The 17,656-nt window shown below is 49.2% G+C and overlaps 3 protein-coding genes across 10 annotated transcripts; all 3 read right to left on the bottom strand.

Moving 5' to 3' along the window:
* Window positions 1-9: 9 nt before the first annotated feature.
* Window positions 10-2,111, bottom strand: mrpl48 (mitochondrial ribosomal protein L48). Its single transcript, XM_061763366.1, has 7 exons — window positions 1,959-2,111; window positions 1,383-1,473; window positions 1,213-1,301; window positions 970-1,139; window positions 788-890; window positions 261-350; window positions 10-172 (listed from the first exon to the last, which is right to left on the bottom strand). Exons 1-7 carry the CDS (start codon window positions 1,977-1,979, stop codon window positions 95-97), a joined length of 642 nt encoding a protein of 213 aa, XP_061619350.1. The 5' UTR covers window positions 1,980-2,111; the 3' UTR covers window positions 10-94.
* A 295-nt stretch (window positions 2,112-2,406) lies between these two features.
* Window positions 2,407-7,557, bottom strand: zgc:92594 (uncharacterized protein LOC436996 homolog). 7 transcript variants are annotated; one of them, XM_061763357.1, is made up of 9 exons: window positions 7,374-7,509; window positions 6,681-7,080; window positions 5,401-6,144; window positions 5,220-5,328; window positions 4,322-4,420; window positions 4,008-4,241; window positions 3,898-3,920; window positions 3,320-3,468; window positions 2,407-3,259 (listed from the first exon to the last, which is right to left on the bottom strand). In XM_061763357.1, the coding sequence occupies exons 3-9, from the start codon at window positions 5,994-5,996 to the stop codon at window positions 2,940-2,942; spliced, it is 1,530 nt and encodes a 509-aa protein (XP_061619341.1). In that variant the 5' UTR covers window positions 5,997-6,144; window positions 6,681-7,080; window positions 7,374-7,509; the 3' UTR covers window positions 2,407-2,939. The 7 variants fall into 7 exon arrangements, with proteins under 7 accessions (XP_061619341.1, XP_061619336.1, XP_061619337.1 ...); XM_061763352.1 differs by lacking the exon at window positions 6,681-7,080 and having other exon boundaries at window positions 5,401-6,009; window positions 7,374-7,557; XM_061763353.1 differs by lacking the exon at window positions 6,681-7,080 and having other exon boundaries at window positions 4,322-4,417; window positions 5,401-6,009; window positions 7,374-7,557.
* An 878-nt stretch (window positions 7,558-8,435) lies between these two features.
* Window positions 8,436-16,964, bottom strand: supt16h (SPT16 homolog, facilitates chromatin remodeling subunit). Of its 2 annotated transcripts, XM_061763342.1 has the most exons (24): window positions 16,807-16,963; window positions 15,561-15,653; window positions 15,317-15,487; window positions 15,080-15,232; window positions 14,863-15,009; window positions 14,645-14,796; window positions 14,246-14,418; window positions 14,053-14,143; window positions 13,911-13,984; window positions 13,687-13,799; window positions 13,549-13,614; window positions 13,373-13,471; window positions 12,969-13,084; window positions 12,741-12,894; window positions 12,541-12,668; window positions 12,034-12,296; window positions 11,845-11,963; window positions 11,526-11,764; window positions 10,933-11,008; window positions 10,672-10,841; window positions 10,464-10,593; window positions 10,260-10,386; window positions 10,105-10,179; window positions 8,785-9,018 (listed from the first exon to the last, which is right to left on the bottom strand). In XM_061763342.1, exons 1-24 carry the CDS (start codon window positions 16,870-16,872, stop codon window positions 8,918-8,920), a joined length of 3,096 nt encoding a protein of 1,031 aa, XP_061619326.1. In that variant the 5' UTR covers window positions 16,873-16,963; the 3' UTR covers window positions 8,785-8,917. The 2 variants fall into 2 exon arrangements, with proteins under 2 accessions (XP_061619325.1, XP_061619326.1); XM_061763341.1 differs by having other exon boundaries at window positions 8,436-9,018; window positions 10,260-10,593; window positions 16,807-16,964.
* Window positions 16,965-17,656: the final 692 nt, after the last annotated feature.

Below are 17,656 nucleotides of genomic sequence, written 5' to 3'. Positions count from 1 at the left end.
AAGTGGAAATAGCAGAGAAATGTTTATTTCACACAACTCAACATGCAGTGCCAAAACCAATTTTATAAACAAGCAACAATCTTACACACAGAACCTATGGACTCATCTGAGCCATGAGACCCTCCAGCTCGGGTCGCGCCTTGAAGCGGGCCAGGAAGTCAGCTTCCGTGTGCTGGGCGGAAAAAAAGAAAAAAGAAAAAGACAAACCCGAAACATCACGCGCATGTCGTGGGAGCGGTCGTCCATCGGAGGGAACTCACCTCCTTCACTGACAGGTCGACGCCCTCCGGCTGGTTCGCCAGCAGGACGTCCATCACGATGGGACACAGCGACGCCTTCAGGCTCTGCAACTGTGTGTGCGGCATCGCCACGTGGGAGCTCAATTTTAACTTCAGCTTGTACAGTGGCGCACTGAGACTTGGGAGGTTTTTTTTCCAGATTGGAAAACTAAAGGGGTAGCAACCATTGTAGACAGACAACGTACGAATACTGCTCTGCGAAAAAGGACCAATATTATTGCTCCTTACTAAGTATTGGTGAGTATTCTCCGAGGGGAAAAGATGCGCAGTTACAGAATGAATGAAACTCAGACCTCAAGGCACCACTGTAGATGGATATTTGCCAAAAGCGTACTTTTTCTCTTCGACCACATGGAAATGTTGCTGCAGCCGATTATGCCAAATAACTTTGGGCGAGAGGAAAGGCACGCCCTGGACTTTTTTTTTTTTTTTTTTTCAACAGATGCTGGTAAAACGCAGCTTTTCAGAAATATCTGTGCACACGTTACCTGAATGACACGTTTGTGGGTCTTCAAAAGCGAGTCGACGTACATCTTGGTGCCGCTCTCCTGCATCAGCATCAGCTCTGCGCTTACGGTGGGCAGCGCGTAGCTGAGCGGGAACGACGGAACGCACGCTGCGTTACGCACAGCTTTTGAGCATTGAGGTCATATTTGGTTCTCCGCGTCACCTCTCTGCCACGCTGACGCCGAGCCGGGTGCACAGGTTGTGGATGTACCGGGCGAAGTGCTCCACCGCCGTCATGTCGTAGCCCGACACGTTGACGTTGAGGGTCCCGTACGCCGTGTCCGTGGCGGCCGCGATGCTCCGCATCTGATGCTTGTCTTTCTTTTTCTTTGGCTGAACGTGAAAGTGAAGTCATTTCACAGCTGTGACGACTGAACCCGTTTCAAGCTTCGGCCCGCCCGCTCACCGCTTCTCTGGGTAAGAGATGGCGCCACCTCCCGATGCCTTCGGTCGGAGAGCCTCTGTATTGCCTTTCTTGTGTCCGCGCCACGCCTCCTGCACGCCGCAGAGCAACGTCTCATCCGACCGACGTGCGCAGGACCTACGGTACCGCACGTGGTTCTCGTGTGTGCTTACCCCACACCGGAAGCCGGGGACACGCGGGAGCCCTTGGAAGACAAAAGCAGCTTCTCCCTCGGCTGCAGAGGAACAGCGCTCGTCTCGGCGTCTGTTAATTGAAACGAAACGTCAACCGTCACGTGAGGATTTACACATTTGTGTAGTCCTTCAAATGGACTACGGCCCTGCCCGTGCTGTTTTTGGAAAGTCAGCGGGAACATGTGCTTGGCAAAGCTGAAAAATACTGATTTAACTCAACAAATGACTTGTGTGTGTCTCGTGTTGAAACTGCTCCCATGTTAGCGTCCATCCATTCTTTCACATTTCAGATGATGTGCTGTATGGATCAAAAGGGAAGGCGTTATGAGTGTATACGGCACCTATTCATCTTATTCCATTGGGCTAGTGGGGGGAATTTTTGTCAAAAAGACATTAACTCAGCCGTGGCGTTATTCGACGGGTCTTAACAATAGAAACCTTGGTTTTAATTCGGATCACCTTCGTGAAGGACGCCAAAAACACAGAAGGAAGCGGAAGTTAACGACCTTTTAAAAACACGAGAATAAAGCGACACCACTAAATATTTATACGGACCTCTCTCAAGACAGGATTCATATTTGCACACTTTAGCAACTTAGCAGCCTTCAGATGTCCAGTAACCACTCATAAACCGCAGAGCTGGAAGCGGAAGCTGGTACGTCGACTTTGTGTGTCCGTGTCTGGATAAAATGTGTGGGGTCCTATTTCTTAACTCGCTGTCTTTCATTCGGTTTTTAAAATTTGGTAACAAAATAATGGAATTGTATCAGAAGAAAAAATGTTTCAAGGATGACTAAAGAAACATTCATTTCGAAAACTGTTGGTAGTTCAAATAAGTGCTAACCGGAAGCTGGTACGTTGTCTGTGCGTCCCCGTGAATGTCGAAATGTGCGCTTTCCTACTGTGGCGGTTTATTTTATTTTTTTCATCAACTTTTTGTATTTCGACAATGAAATAATGCAATTAAATAATCACACACATATTTTAAACACGAATGCACAAATTTTCATTTCAAAAACTATTTTATTAACAGTTTGGCTTATCACTAAATCACCTGTAGCAAAACATATTTAGAGCCAACATTCAAATACAGCAGGCCCAACATAATATAGCATCTCTGAATTAAAGTGCTCTGGCTTAAGTGAACATCATAACATTTTAAGAAATATAATCATTCAGTCGCTGTTAATTCATTCAGTCGCTGTTAATTGTTAGCACAATGCAAGCCACCTCCCTAAAGTATTTATGCATACGAACATGACTTTTTTTGGGGGATATTATATAGTTTCTGCTGACCCCCAGCTGACGTCACAGGTCAACCTATAATGAATGTTTTTGAAATGTGGGAGGGGGAAAGCCACGCAAACAATGAAAACCTCACACAAGGTTTGAATCAAGATTCCAACCAAGAACCTTTGCCTTTTCAAAACAACTGCTTTTAATTAAGAGTTCAATGAGGAAAATACCCAGCAACGGGGTTTGAAAAAAAATAAAATAAAAAAATTATTACAGCATTGTGTGTGTGCGTGTGCGCGTCTAATCTCTCTCTTCGCCATCCTCCTCGTCGTCATCATCCTCCTCTTCCCGATCATCCTCTTCCTCCTCTTCCTGAGCTTCCTCTTCCTCCTCAGGAACGTAAAGTTCATCATCAGACTCACTCAGTTCATGGCCTTCATTCTCCTCCTCCTCCTCTCCCTCTTCCTCCTCATCCCCGCTCATCTCTTCCTCGCTGCTGTCGTCGTCGTTGTCGTCATCGTCGTCGTCGTCGTTGTCGTCGTTGTTGTCGTCGTCGTCGTCTGCCTGCCTGGCGACGTCCTCGTTTTCGCCCCGCTCCTCCGCGATATCCGAGCGTTGACCTGATGGGAAGGAACATTTCAGACATTTCTTTCCGCTCTGGCCGAGGCCGAGTGGCTTACATATGAAGTTGATGGCTGCAAAGACGTAAAACGTAAGATCCAGGTCCAGGAACTTTTGCAGTTCCTCCTCCATCATGATGCCCAGAAGCCCCGGATCCATGTCCACGTATTCCGGGTAGAACATGCTCCTCTTCAGCTGTTTACGGCATCTGGGAGGGCAGAATCGAAGCTTATTCGAGCGCATTTGGTTCCAATACAGCAGTGATTCTACTGAGCTCTCCAACTACCATCCTAATGGCCAATATTCAAATACAGTACTGCACGAGATAGTGTCAACCATTTGTATGGTGGTAGTGAAGTCGACTCACTTCACAATAAGCAGCACTTTGGCAAATGGCAAAAAAGTCAATACTGTGTGTTTTTAAAAAAAAAAAAATAGTACTGTATATTGTATATTTTTTACATGCAATTTTTACATTTTTTTTTTTGTTTTATGGCTGGAACAGATTCATGGGATTTCCATTCATTTCAATGGGAAAAGTTGACTTGAGTTAAAGTCGCAGTGATTCTTTTGTGTACCACTAGAGGGAGCCCGTACCAAACCGAGAAACCACTGCAACGGAGAATTGAGAGCTTACTGTCGTCCTGTGGTCTTGTAGGCCTGGTGGGGGGGAACACACAACATGAAAAGTGGTCACGAAAACAAGAGATGGGCGCACACAAACATGTCCACAAAAAAGCGGCTCACCTCGATGAAGCGGAACGGGTCGTTTTCCTGCACGAGGCTCTTGATGCCGCAACGCACCTCGCGGAGTCGAGCCAGGTCCTGGCAGATGCGGGAGATGTTCTTCTGGATGGCGGGCCCGATGGTTTCGCAGTTGGTACGCGTGCACTGCATCAGTCGGCTCACGAAGGCCGACACTTTCTCCTCCAGATCCTGACGAAGCCTGGCCAGGCACCCCTCGGCATCCTCCAAGAACTTCTACAGAGGAGACGGGGGGGGGGGGGGGGGGGGGCGTCACCGAGGAGGATCACGTGACATGCCGGAGCCTCCCTCCTCACCTTGTTCTGTCTCTCCTTCTCCGTCTGCTCGTGAAGCTTCTTCTTGGCCATGCCGTACTTCTTCTCAGTCTTGTGGAGCTGTTTGTTCAAAACCTCCTGCTAACGGGCACCGAAACAGCTTTGTCAACGCATCGGTCTAAAACATCGTCGCTGTCGGGCGGAAAACTCGCGCGTCCAAATATGGTCGAGTTGAGATTTTCTCCCCCCCCCCCCCCCCTCACAAATCGATACATTGGTCTGTCCCCGTGTCGGCTGTTACCCTTACACGCTAACAATTTTAAATGTTTACATTTGAACTCTCTCACCTCTTCGCTCACTCTGCGGGAGCCATACGGCATTATGTCGCCTCGAGATGGGCGTGAAAATAGCTAGTTTGGAGCCTATGCTTTGGTACAGAAGGAACTGGTCAGCCATGAAGAGAAGTGCGTGCAAATTCATTTCTGTCGACTAAACTGCTAAGTCAGCTCATCCTTTTATTTATTGCATCATTCTTGGCTCTAAGACCTTTGGAATGTTTGGGAAGATGGTGTAACCACAGTTGTTTGCTTTTGTGACGTATTAAAGCCTTTTAGTTAGGTCGGGTGGGGGGTCGTCAGGACAAGACAGAGCAATATGTCCTACCGTTACAATCAATGACATCGGAATCAATCAGCCATTTTTTTTAGCATATTCAATTCAAGAACGACCATGATTTTGGGGGTGAGTAACGGTATATGACAGCCACGTAAGGTACCGACTTGAACAATGCTCAAAGCAAAGCAGGCTCACTGTCGCAGTGTGACGAACGCGCAATTCTAGACTCTTGACCTTTTGCCGCAAAGGTCAAAGGCTGCGACGCGCACGCCGGAACGTTCTTACAAGGGCAGCAGGCAGAAATGTTGAGCGCCCGGTGTCTCACCTTGATGTCTTTCATGGTGTTCTTCAGGGTCTTGATTGTGTGGCCCAGGTGTCGCCCTTCGATGGTGCACGCGTTGCACACGCACACTTTGTCGTCGAGGCAGTAGTACCTGGAGATCAACCGGAGTTAAAAGACTTTCTGACGCAGTATTGTCGAGTGGGCGTCGCCTTTCAACACGTGCCTGAAGATCTCGTCGTGATCGGGACACTTTCTCTTCCAGAAGTCCCTCATGGGTTCCGTGAGCGGATGCTCTCGGAACGCCGGCAGCTCCAGGTGCGGCTTGACGTGCTCCGGGCACATGGACACCTCGCACTTGAGGCACATCTTGACTGCCGCGCCGGAGGGGGCGGCGCTCTCCTGCATGTCGCCTCTTTCCTGCGAGAAGCCAGCGTCCGCAGAGGCGCCGGCGCCGGACGGCGGAGGGCAGTAGTCGCACGGAACGTAATCTTGTTGGCCGGTCGGGGTGGACGCGACGCACTCTTTGGGAGGCTGAGCCGTCGCGTCGACGGCGGCCGCTCTACGTCGACGGCGAAAGTCCAGAGCGATGTTAGCCAGCTTGAAGTTCTTCTGGAAGCTCCTGTTGCAGCGGTGGCTGTCGCGGCACTCCGGGCACTGGAAGCGGCTCTGGTCCGTTAAGCGCCGCAGCCGATCCAGGCACATCTTACAAAAGTTGTGGCCGCACGGAAGCAGGTGCGGGTCGTGGAAGACGTCCAAGCACACGGGGCACGTGAGCTCATCTTGCAGGACGTCGGACTGGTCCGACGGTCCGGATGCCATGTTGGCGACGGCGCTGAGGCGAGGCACAAGCGATGAGTCAGATGAGTTCGACCACGGAGTTCGTCATAAATGAAAACGCTGCAATTGACTGGCGGCCGGTCCAGGGTGGACCCCGACTCTTGCCCGAAGCCCTACAGAAAATGGATGGCTGAAAGAAAACATTACCATGCAAAGTATATCACTTTCAGGTAGGAGCCACGTGTGCAAGAGTGTGACAACACGTTTAGCCTGCAGTAGTTTAGTAAAGTATCACTGAAGTCGTTCTGTCAGTTTCATTTTTATAACTTATGTTCTCAACAATCAGTCTCGTATTTCTTTTAACTCACTTATTCTTGTAGTTAACGAAAGGTAACGCAAGCATCCAACGTATTCATCTATGCACTCCTTTTACATAGCGCCCTCTGGTGTTCGGATGGAGACGCCGCATAACTGAAACGCCTTGTGTTACGGGCTACATTCGAGTGAAACGTGTGGCAAGACTGTTACAAAAAAAAAAATACATTCGGGTTTTAAAATGTCACTTTGAGTTGCTACTCCCATATCTGTCGTAGTTTAGTTCAACTTATGCCGATGTACGTGAACTCGAAAGTACGAAGTTCGCTCGAACGGACGTCGACGAGCTAGCTTGGTAGCGACGCCAGTAAGCCTTCCGACTAATCTGATTTGAGGTTGCTGTGCACTCACCTCGGTGACAGGAAGCTCGTCGGACTTCAGCGGTGCTCACTGGCCCGGAGAGGCTGTCTCCCCCCCCCCACCCCGAGGGGGCACCGGCGCGGGCGGCGTGGGCTCACTGGCAGACGCGAACAATCTCGAAGCCGCCGCGGTGCACCTGCCGGGCTAGCTCCCACGTCACAATGTCCACGGACACAATCCGCCTTTTTTTTTTTAACCCCCTGCTTGTTGTACTATTGTGCCACACACATACAGCGTGTCTTCCGAGAATTTTCCGTTTGCCACACGGCAGTGCGGGACCGACGGACGGACCGACAAGAAAGAGGCCAAGACCGATATGAGGGAAGGGACGCATTCAGGCAGCCTCGGACATCCAGCCTCCTCCTATATTCTCGTTGCCATCACATGACCGCTGTGAAATAGATTTAAAAAAACAACAACAACATGGCGGGCCGATTTATCGTCTCACATTCCATTATATGGATATTTTAAACACACGAAAGCAACATTTAGAGTCGTCTGAAGCGAGAGAGGGGGAAAAACAAGTGGAAACGGAAATGAGACGTTCAAGGGAGACTCAGAGGTAACCTGTCGTCAAAATGTGCCGCGTCCTCGTCCTCCTTTTCAAATACGTGCGAAAGGATTTATAGTTGTATGATGTTCTAGTAATTACGAATACTACTGTAAGTAGGAGAGAAGGCTCACCTGTGGTCGTCGGTGTCCGCGGGGAGCGCACTGTAAAGGTTCGCGGTGCCTTGGTGCGTCATGACGTCGCAACACGAGTCCGACTTTTGTCTTTGTGCTCCTACGTCACTGGGACGTTGCTTACCCTCGCTCGCCGCAGCCGGGCCGACATGACATTATGTGTCGGTACGCAGTGTATGCAAACAGCAGCCCCCGCCCCAAAAAAAAAAAAAAAAAAAAACACATTACATAAATCGTTTTCGTTTCCTCTTCTGGATGGAGATGTCGGATGTTGTTCCTGGTATCTCCTGGAGCCATCCGCCCAGCTCGGGAGGGTGACTGCCCCCAGTTCCCCGATCAAGACGGGCACAACTTGTTTGTCTCGCAGGATCTTAGCCTGGTTGTTCTCAACCGCCTTGGGTACCGTCTGCCATCTCGATTCTGAGACCTCCGGTTCATATTTGGTACACCGTTTCGTGCTGCCTGGTTATACCGCTCCGCGTATGCCTCGCCTGCCAGCATCTTACACGCTGCTGTGATGTGCTGCACTGTCTCTGGGGCTTCTTTGCACAGCCTGCATCTGGGGTCCCGTTTGATGTGGTAGACCCCCGTCCTCGAGTTAGGGCCTGTTCTTGTGCTGCCGTGATTAGTGCCTCCGAGCGGTCTTGCATTCCAGGCTTTTCCATATTTTCTCTGGCAGACACTTTTTCAATTTGTTAGTGGTACATGTCATGCGGGGGCTTGTCTTTCCATGACAGCCCATCTGGCTCCTCCTTCCTGGGCTTCTGTTGCGTGACGCATTCATTTAGGAGTTCATCACGAGGGGCCATATTCTTCGAGATATACCTTAGCTGGATTGCGGACAACGTGATTATTCTGGCCTGGATGCACCGTGACGAGCAACAACCTTGACGAAACGATGCTTTATCACTAAAATGCTGAAATGATGGCAAAGTCCAAGACGACAGTCACTGCAAAATGTGAGGAAGATGGAAAACGCTTGTTTTTGCTGGGAAAACAAACAAACAAACTCTTAGCTCTCTTTGGTTGACACTGTAAGGCGGGAAGAAGTCCACTCAGAAGAAAGTTTCTTCCTTTTTATTTTATTACAAAAACAAAAAAAATGACTTTTAGAATTAAGTACAACAAACATCTACTCGGAAAAGACAAAGGAGGCAGACCGTGTGTGTGTGTGTGTGTCTGTGTGTTTCACAAAACTCATTAAAAACAAAAAACACCCACCGCCCAACAAAAGTTGTTGAACGTCCTCGACTGCAACACGAGGGAGGGACTCCTCATAAAACAGTTGTCAGGCGGCGTGTGAAGCGTTTCTTTAGGAGCCAACAGAAACCTTTGCGATAAAAACGCATTTCGCACACAAGCGCACACACACACACACACACACACAATGCAGACGAATGAGGAATGAAGAGAAAATGAAGTTTGCTGGTACGTCACCGTGACAACGTGACGTGGCGGCCTCTACGTCTACACGCAGATCGTGTGAGCCAGTCGGGGCGCGAGAGGGCGGGGTGGGGCGGGGCTGCTCGGTGCGAGACGGACGTTTATGACCGCCTCTTCTTCTTGATCGGCGGCAGCGTTGACGAGGGGTTCTTTCTCTTCTTGTTGGACGTGTCCTCATCCTCGTAGTGACTCTCCTTGTCGGCTGCGTACGGCAACAATGACAGCAGACTTTGCCTCACGTTTCATTTACTCTTCAGCTTCTATTTTTCCCGGAAACATTTTTGGCCTCGTACACTTTTTTTTTTTTTTAATGAAACCACCGCGACCGAGGAAGAACAAAGTATCAATCATTGGCCCCGTGCACTCTCATAGCGCACCCTTGCGCCGTCGTAGAGGTGTCGCAATTCATCAATAGCTTATTGATCATCTAATTAATTGACAACTACTTTGATAATTAATCATTCACAGCCATTGCTCCACCGAAAATTGTCCAAATCCCGATTTCAGCCTTTCAACAGTAAATGAAAGCAGACTCATGATCAAAATGAGACATTTGCGAACATAGCGAAGTGAGGCTACATTAAACTCTTGCCAGCAGTTTTAAAACTCCCTCTTTAAGCGCCTTTCGGAATACTAACAATATGACATGAAACTGCTCCATTGTGGAAAACTAAAAAATATTCTTTTCTAGATTGAAACCCATTTCACCCAAATTGTAACTCTAAACGTGAAATAAATTAAAGTGGCTCCAAAGGAGCCAAAAGGTACTATTTCATGTGAACAGTATATTACTAATATACTTGAAGAGCTGAAGTTAGAAAATGCATTAACACAGCTAAAAATTGTTCAAAACAGGAAGCAAGGTGGCGGTCATTTGCCAGCATTGAGGCCACAGGGTTAAATTCAACTCTGCTCACAAACCGCGACAGAACCGGAACGTCACGTGACCAAACCTGGAAAACAGGTGAGCTGACTTCCCGTGTATGCTACGCTAGCGTGCAACACAACGGGGGTTGATGGCATGATTGTTTGAAGCCGAACTTGCTAAAAGTTGTTTTATTTATGGCCGGTGTCTTGTGACAAAAGTTAAATACAGTACATGTATATCATTTACTTGTACAAATAATGAGATATGGCAACACGACGAATGACGTCTCAAACATTCAAGATGAGCATCTTTGGTAGTCACGGCCCCGCTTCGCCATTTATCCGAACCGGGAGGACGCGCTTGGACCGGTTTTGCAGTTTTGTGCGTTTCGCGCTTACGAGATTATTGGTCGGCACCCACCTTTCCGGGCCTCTTCCTCCAGCTCGTCCCAGTCCTTGCCGCTCTCCTCCTCGCTGCCCAGTGATGCGCTGTAGTCTGCGGGCGACAGCGCGCGGCTTTATTGCTAAAGACGCAAGTCTCACATCAGCTGGCGTTGGAGAGAGACGCAAACCTACTGGAATCCTCCGTCTCGGAGCTGTAGTCTTCATCGCTGTCTTCCTCTTCAACTTCCGTCTCGTCCGCAGAGGGGTTAAACGTCTCGTCCTCCATCTCGGACTCGGAGTCTTCTTCGCCACCGCTCCCCTGGTGGACAAACAACACAAATAGAGCCGACGGCGGCACGCGCGGCTGCGAATAGTCGCTCCGGGCGCCGTAAAGACCTCGCTCTCCGGGTCCAGGAAGGACCAGCCTCCTTGCTCGAAGAAGCCCTCGGGGTCGTCGACGATGGTCTTCATAATCTTGGTCCAGTTGAGGGACTGGACCCCTTCCGTGTACTTGATGTCGCACGAACTGCACACGAGGGGAAGAACGACGGTTAAAACAGAGCGCGGGATGCCGTTGACTTTTTTTGGGCAACAGCGAGCTTACTTGAGCCACTCCTTGATGGGGTCCAGGGAGTTGACAGGCACGGCGTTGATCATGGTCACCTTCTTGTTGTAGTCCTTGTAGACGATGACCACATCAAAGTTCTTCAGGTGGAACTGCACACGCTCAAAGTGGACCAGCTCCACCTCGTCCAGAGTCACCACGAACGGCGGCTGCGTGCGTTTATTATTGCGTTATTCATATTACAACGGATCGTGTGGGCCTTTTGTGCGGGGCTAAAAACAGGTGTGCGTGTGCCCTCACCCATTCCGTAACGTTGACAAGTGAACTTGAGGTAGGTTGCAGCAGGCAGGTGCTCCTGTAGGGGGCGCCCTGGAAGCTGCAAACATATTCCCCCGTCAGTGAGCATGTTACTACGGTTTAGGCCTGTCAAGACAAATTTTTTTTAGGACCATATATTTTCCCAAAGACTATCAGGATAAACAATAATATTGCTGTTTTTGATGCCTCTGAAGTCATGAAAAATAACACCCACCCCTATTATGTTCAATTATTTATTATTTTCTAACTTTGCCGTGGTAGAGCGAGCTGTTTATCTCTTTAGCGCGCAGGCTAGTGAAAATAATAAACAGTTAACTTTCCCATGTGTTCATCGGGGACTAACACACAACAACCATGAGCAAAGCCCCGACTTTTTAAACCACATCGCCGTGGTGGCGCGAGCTGTTTAGCTCCTAAACTCGCTAGCTTGTTAGCTCACGGGCTAGCAAACACAATGACAAAAACTTTTTTTTGCACTCAATTGCCGTGGAAAATGAGGAATATTATAAAACCTCCCCGGTTTACCTTCCCGCCCCTCTGGTACCTTAGTTGTTACGGCAGCCCACGGGACTCACCCAAGGTCCCTGAAAGGAACCTCAAACTCCAGCTCTTCTCGGGTAAGTGTCTCGACCTTCTCGATGAAGTTCTTGAAGGCCGATTTGAGCTTGTGCCGCATCTCGCGCTCCATCTGCTCGGCGTAGAGGTCGTCGCGGTCGTGCATGTGCTGGTGCTTGCCCAGGTCCGTGGTGATCTCGCCCACCTCCGTGTAAAATTGCACGTCCGTGTGGCGGCGCTTGCCGAACATGATGGCGTTCTACAGGAGAGCAAAGCGGAAATTCTTCAGCCTGACTCGGGAAGAACGTGGCCGCGTTCTCCTCGAGCGTCTGGCAGCACCTTGAGGTGGAAGTGCAGGACAATGATCATCTCGCCGTCACACGGCTGGAAGATGGCGTGTTTGATGTTGTTGTAAAGGATGTCCACTTTATCGCCGCGGACAGATGTGAAACGGAAACCTGCCCCGGGAGACGAGTGGCGGTGAAACGCAGAAGCAGATGTGGACGAACACGAGGCCTCCGACCTTACCGTTGGTATGCGCCTCCAGCGAGCCCTGCATCCTCTTCTGGGCGATGTTAGGCCGGATGTAGAGGTCTTTGAGTTTGGGGTTGCTGCGGTTTAGGTTGACGACCAGCGAGTCCTGCTTGACGATCCCCTCCTTCTCCTTCTCCTCGGCTTCCCGCGTCTTGTAGCGCTTCTGGACCTCCTTGATAATGCGGAAGGCGTTCTGCAGGTTGGTGGACGGCACCGAGGTATCGCCGGGTGCCTTCAGGTTGGACGCGCGGTATGTGCTGACAGTGCAAGAAGGTAGCGTTAGCTGACAGCCGAACAAGTTATCGTGCTTACAGTATATCTATTTTATTTTATATATATATATATATATATAGGAATGGTCTGTGTGGAAAAAGTATCACCGCAATATAACGAAACACCCGCAAAATGGAATTAAGACGTGTATGATTTAAAAAGCTGTGATACAGTGCGACCGCAAAAAGACCACCAGCCCCACCCGACCTGATGCGGTCCGATACGTACATTTCCTTAACAAAAGTGGCGTCTGGATTGGGGAAGATGTTCCCTTCCTGTCGGCCTAAGGAGCTGCCAGGAACGTAGAAGTTGATCCTCAAGTACGTGTAATCTCCTTCCACAGACATGCTGATGTTCTAGACACAAACACAGAGGTCAGGTGCAGTCAAACTCATCAGAGGTGGGGAAAGGAGCCCGCTATAGCGTACCTTAATGGTGGCGATGTGAAACGGGGTGGCGATGCCAAAGATGGGCATGACGACAGTCTCGTATTTCTTGTCGATGAAGATCTTCATTTCTCGGATGTCCTTCTCTCTGGGCATCTGAGAAACATTCTTGTAGGACACGTTGGATTTTCTCGCCCTAAAGAGAAAGAGGTCAAAAGTGGAGTCCGGTTCCGAAGCGGTCGCGGGTTTCGATCTGAAGCCGACGCTTACTTCTGGATCTGCTGCTCGCCTTTCTGCTCAGTCAGCCGCCGCTTGGCCTCCTCGTTTAAACTGTTGGCGAGCTCCTTCTGGTGGGCGCGCCGCTTCTCCTCGGCCGTCATCTCATTCTAAGTAGACGACACGCGCGCAAACGTCATGGGTGTGGCAACACAGTCAACACAGACACACCAACACGCATGCGGTGATTTAAATGCTGCACACCATCAGATCATGACTCGAAAGGCATACAAAAAAAAAAATATTCAAAAATACAAAAATGCCACTTGCTTTCATCAGCGAGCGATTTGATTGACTACTTACCTTCCCGAGTAGCTAGTAGAGACCAAAAACACGCACACGCTTAGTCAGCAGGTCTCACGTGCACGTCGAGGCAACACACCGGCGCGCCGACTCACCCGGGTTCTGTCGGCGAGCAGCGCCGCACTGCGAGCGCCTTTCCCCAGCAATTCCTCCGCATCGTCGCCATCCTCCTCCTCGTCTTCCTCGTCGTCGTTCTGAGGGAGGTCGCGTGTTCAAAAGACGGCCAGGACCGTGCGTCCGGCGTTCAAGTCGCAAATGTCGGAGCGCTTACCTTGAGGAAGATCCCGACGTTTTTGATCTTCTTCTTGACCGGCGTGAGTACTGTGGCCGCCTCCCCCTGTCACACACACACACACACAATTATACACACCAGACAGCTTGCACTCGTGTGTGCGTCAGGTCAACTCACCTCATTGATCTGCACCGTGTCACCAACAAACAAGGCATACTTCTTCTGCTCTTCTTTTTTGCCGTCTTTATTCGTGAGGTCGGCTAAGCCTAAACTGACACTCATCACCATACCTGCCAGACACACACACATACACGTGTTGGGGGGGGGGGATTGAAAAAATAAAATAAAATTAAAAAAAACACTTTTGACACTATCATCATAATTTAACACGATACAGCCACCTTTCTTCAGTTTGTACTGATTCTTGACGTTGAGCACCAAGGAGCCTTCTCTGAACTCGATCCCCATGGCAAACCTGGAAACAATCCACATGTGAGACGATCGCGTTACAGTATACATGTTTATTCACATGAATCAACCTACCCGAGGTTTTTGGTCAGCTTGGCGACAAGGTCCATTTTCTCCTTCTTTACGTACTCCAGAACAGTGTTGTAGGCGTCGCAGATTTTCACACCTGGGGGAGGAGGGGAATTTTAATTTTTTTTTTAAAACAGCACGCACGTCATATCCACGCTGTCCGTCACGCGCCGCCCTCTCGCCGAGCTCCCGAACGCACCGTGCTTCAGCTCCTTGAGCAGCTCCTCCTCCACCTGCAGCAGAAAGTTGTAGTTGTCCTGCATCTCCTGCGGGGGGTCCACCATGAGTGTCCGCACCAGGTTGGAGCAGTACGACTTGTAGCGGATGCCCATGGCACATGTGATGGCGCCAAAGTGCATATGGTTCTTGTCACTGGCAGAAAGAAGACATGTTCAGTTGGATTTTGTTGGGTTTTTTTTTCCCCCAGCGGGTTTTACACACAGGCGAGCAGTGTCAGACCTTTTCCCGACCACAATGTTAAAGAACCGAGGTTGGTCAATTTTGTTTATGACTGTATATTTAAACAAATATATATAAAGTGTTTAGAAGGAGAAGAGTTGCACACAAACCAGTGACCTTGGCTGAGGTAACGATCTACCTGACGACGCTGAACTTGAGGCTGTAGTTCCCGCCGCTCTGGATGATGGGAGGGTAACACATCTCCACGGTGGACGGGTCCACACCGCCCAAGTATTTCTTCTCCTCGATGGCCTTCTCCACGGACTCGGCCAGTTTGCTGTGGCGCACTTTCTGTTGGTGGGAAAACACCCGTGAGCGGGCACAACGCGGTTTTCCCCCCAATTCAGGCGTCGTTACCTCATCCGCGTCGACGATCTCCATGACTCGCTCCTTAAAAAACTTGGAGAACACCTCGCTGGTGATGGCCGCCGCTTTCTTCATCAGGCCGAGCTCGCCGTCCTCCTTCACCGCCATCGTGTACGCCACCACGGCGCTGATGTCCACCTGCGGGAAAAGAGGACGTGACATCGCACTCGTTTGGCCGGACGATCGGCAGCCGCGGCGCTCCCCTTGCCTTCGCCAGCCCCTCGGCCGCGAGCGTGTCGTTCCAGCTCTTCATGTACTCGCCGGGAAATTTGTCCTTGCTGAACACGCCCACCGTCTTCCCTTCACGGCTGCCTCGGATCGCCTCGATCATCTTGTCGAAGTTTGGCTTGTTGCTCTCATTCTGAAAAGACACGTGGCGTCGACCGCCGTCACCTTTTTTTTCTTTCTGCGAGAATTCTAATGGTGACACGTCGGCCGATGTCACCTTTTCCCTGGTAAGAAGCGTGATGGGCGGGACGCCGTTGGCGTTTTCGTTGCCCTTGGTTATGGCCACCTGCTTGAGGAAGTCCACCTTCTTCTTGCTGGCGAGGAAGAGGATCTTGGTTTCGCAAAAGACCATGATGGTGTCTGTCACCTCGTAACCGAACAGCCAAGTCTGAAGACCGAATAGGAGTCTGAACACGAGGCCTCGTTATGTACTCGGCGATTCATCAACGACATGCTCTCACCTGTATGGCTGTGGATTTGGCGTAGACAATTTCCTCGTCCACTCCGACAGACACCACGATGGCGTCGGCTTTACCAAACTCATCCTCTCCTTTCTGGGAAGAAAAAAACAAGATATAGAATGCATCGTTTTTCATCGGATCATTTCATGACGAGTCTATGGAAGTGAGCCACGGAGAACTATAGTGGGCTCACTCCATTTTGGTCAAATGAAATTGAGCTTTCATGAAATATTGATATGACAGATGTTTGGAATTACACCACGATCGCACTACACTTTTTTTTTTTTCCCTCATCCAAATGTGTGTCTTTCTTTTCAGGCAACCTCGATTTTAGTGTACATGACCTATTCTGCTGTTCTTCTCACTAATATTGTTCCATTTCAGTGGACTTCTTCAGAAAGTTCCACCACTTGAACCCCTCCGCGGGAATTTCAGCTCGTGCGAACTTATCGGCGGATATCTTTTCCCTGACGTTTGTTCAACGGGTTACCAGAGTAGCAGACAAAACAAAACGGTCAAGGAGATATGTTGAGGAATAATCAAAGTTCTTCTGTGTGACTGTAATTGGAAGTCATTATACACCAGATTTTCTATTACCAATATCACACAACAACATTCCCCGAAAAGGCAACTTTTCAGCCATAAAAAAAAAAAAAAAAAAAACCAGACAAGACTTTCATTTTTGGGAAATCTTGTCACTCAATTTTGCTACTCAATGTTGCTCATTTGGAAAGTCGAATTATCCCACTCTAGTTCTCAGTGATTCCATTTGCCTTGCACGTGTGTGTGTCAAGATTAGATGATAAGAGATTTTGGGAGTTTTAGACCAATCAATAAATGAGCATCAAACAACAACAAAAATCCACCCAAACCAAGCAACTGTTTGAAGTCAATTTGCCTTCTCCGTCACGGGCTTCTGGAGCATGAGTGGCACCAGAGAACAAAAAGTTGTGCTGCTCTTGCCTTCTCTCACCCCATTAACTAGCCTGCTAGCATTAGCATACAGCGGAACTGGCCGCTGGTGGCGGCCCAAATGTCCTCGCAGCGGGCTGTCAGGAATTTCGCCGCGCTTGGGTACAATTTCCGCCCCAAGGAAGGTTTGGTTTGGTGAACAGCAAGTGCGTTAGCGCGGTGCTGCGCTAGCTAGCTAGCTAGCGGGCTAGTTAGCTAAAAGGTGTTTTTTTTTTTTTTTTTCCCCCTCCACGTCGGGTCGGATTTGGAGCTGCGAGCGCCGCTGACATTTTACCTTCCAGTTGCCGTACAGTCTCTTAATCCGCCGGTAGTACGCTTCCTTGTCCAGGTTCGCCGCCATGGTGTGTCTGGTGCTGCTGCACACTCCAGCTCAGCAGGCCGGATGGTGAAGATGAGGATGATGATGAAGGAAGATGACGACGACGATGATGATGATGATGATGGGCCGTCGTCCACGCAAAAAAAAAAAAAAAAAAGATGCAACTACAATCTTGGATAATATCTGTAACTTTGTGTTCTGTGTTATAATAAAATAATACGAATACTATCTTTTGTACAATTGCTAAAGGTAACGCACTTTATTTACTAATAAAAACAAACAATATCTGCTGCTAAAAGCAAGAAAAGTGTCAAAACCGTTCCCATTACGGTGTTTTTAAATGTAATGTAATTTGTATTCGTGACCCCTGGCCTGCTTCTTTTTGTAAATCTTTTTATTGGTTTATGTGTTGTTTATGCTATATTTACCCATCTTGTGACAGGTATATTATCATATTGTGTTCGATATACTGTTAAATAAAGATTGAGGGAAAAAAGATGTTGCTACTCCCTCTCGCTTTTAAGTGTTTGGAGTATCTAAAAACAAACAAACAACCAAAAACATGTCGTTTCTAGCCTTAAAAGATCAGTTCTTGCTTTTTTTTTTTACTTTTCTGGTCGTGCCGTGATTGTTTTCGTATTTTGCGTCTCCCGACAGCGCCCCCTGTCGGTCGCGTGTTGACTACGCCATTGCTATTTTCCCGCCACGGTGTTTTTCCCGCCTGCTCGCGTCATCAAGGGTCGTGACCCGCCGCAAACCTCGCGACAAAAAAAACGGGAAGTGGACACGGAAGTAAAACGGCGTC

Source organism: Phyllopteryx taeniolatus, chromosome 23 (genome assembly GCF_024500385.1).
Source record: "Phyllopteryx taeniolatus isolate TA_2022b chromosome 23, UOR_Ptae_1.2, whole genome shotgun sequence".
Lineage (NCBI taxonomy): Eukaryota > Metazoa > Chordata > Actinopteri > Syngnathiformes > Syngnathidae > Phyllopteryx > Phyllopteryx taeniolatus.
The sequence above is the reverse complement of the archived record's forward strand: the minus strand, read 5'-3'. Positions and strand labels throughout refer to the sequence as shown.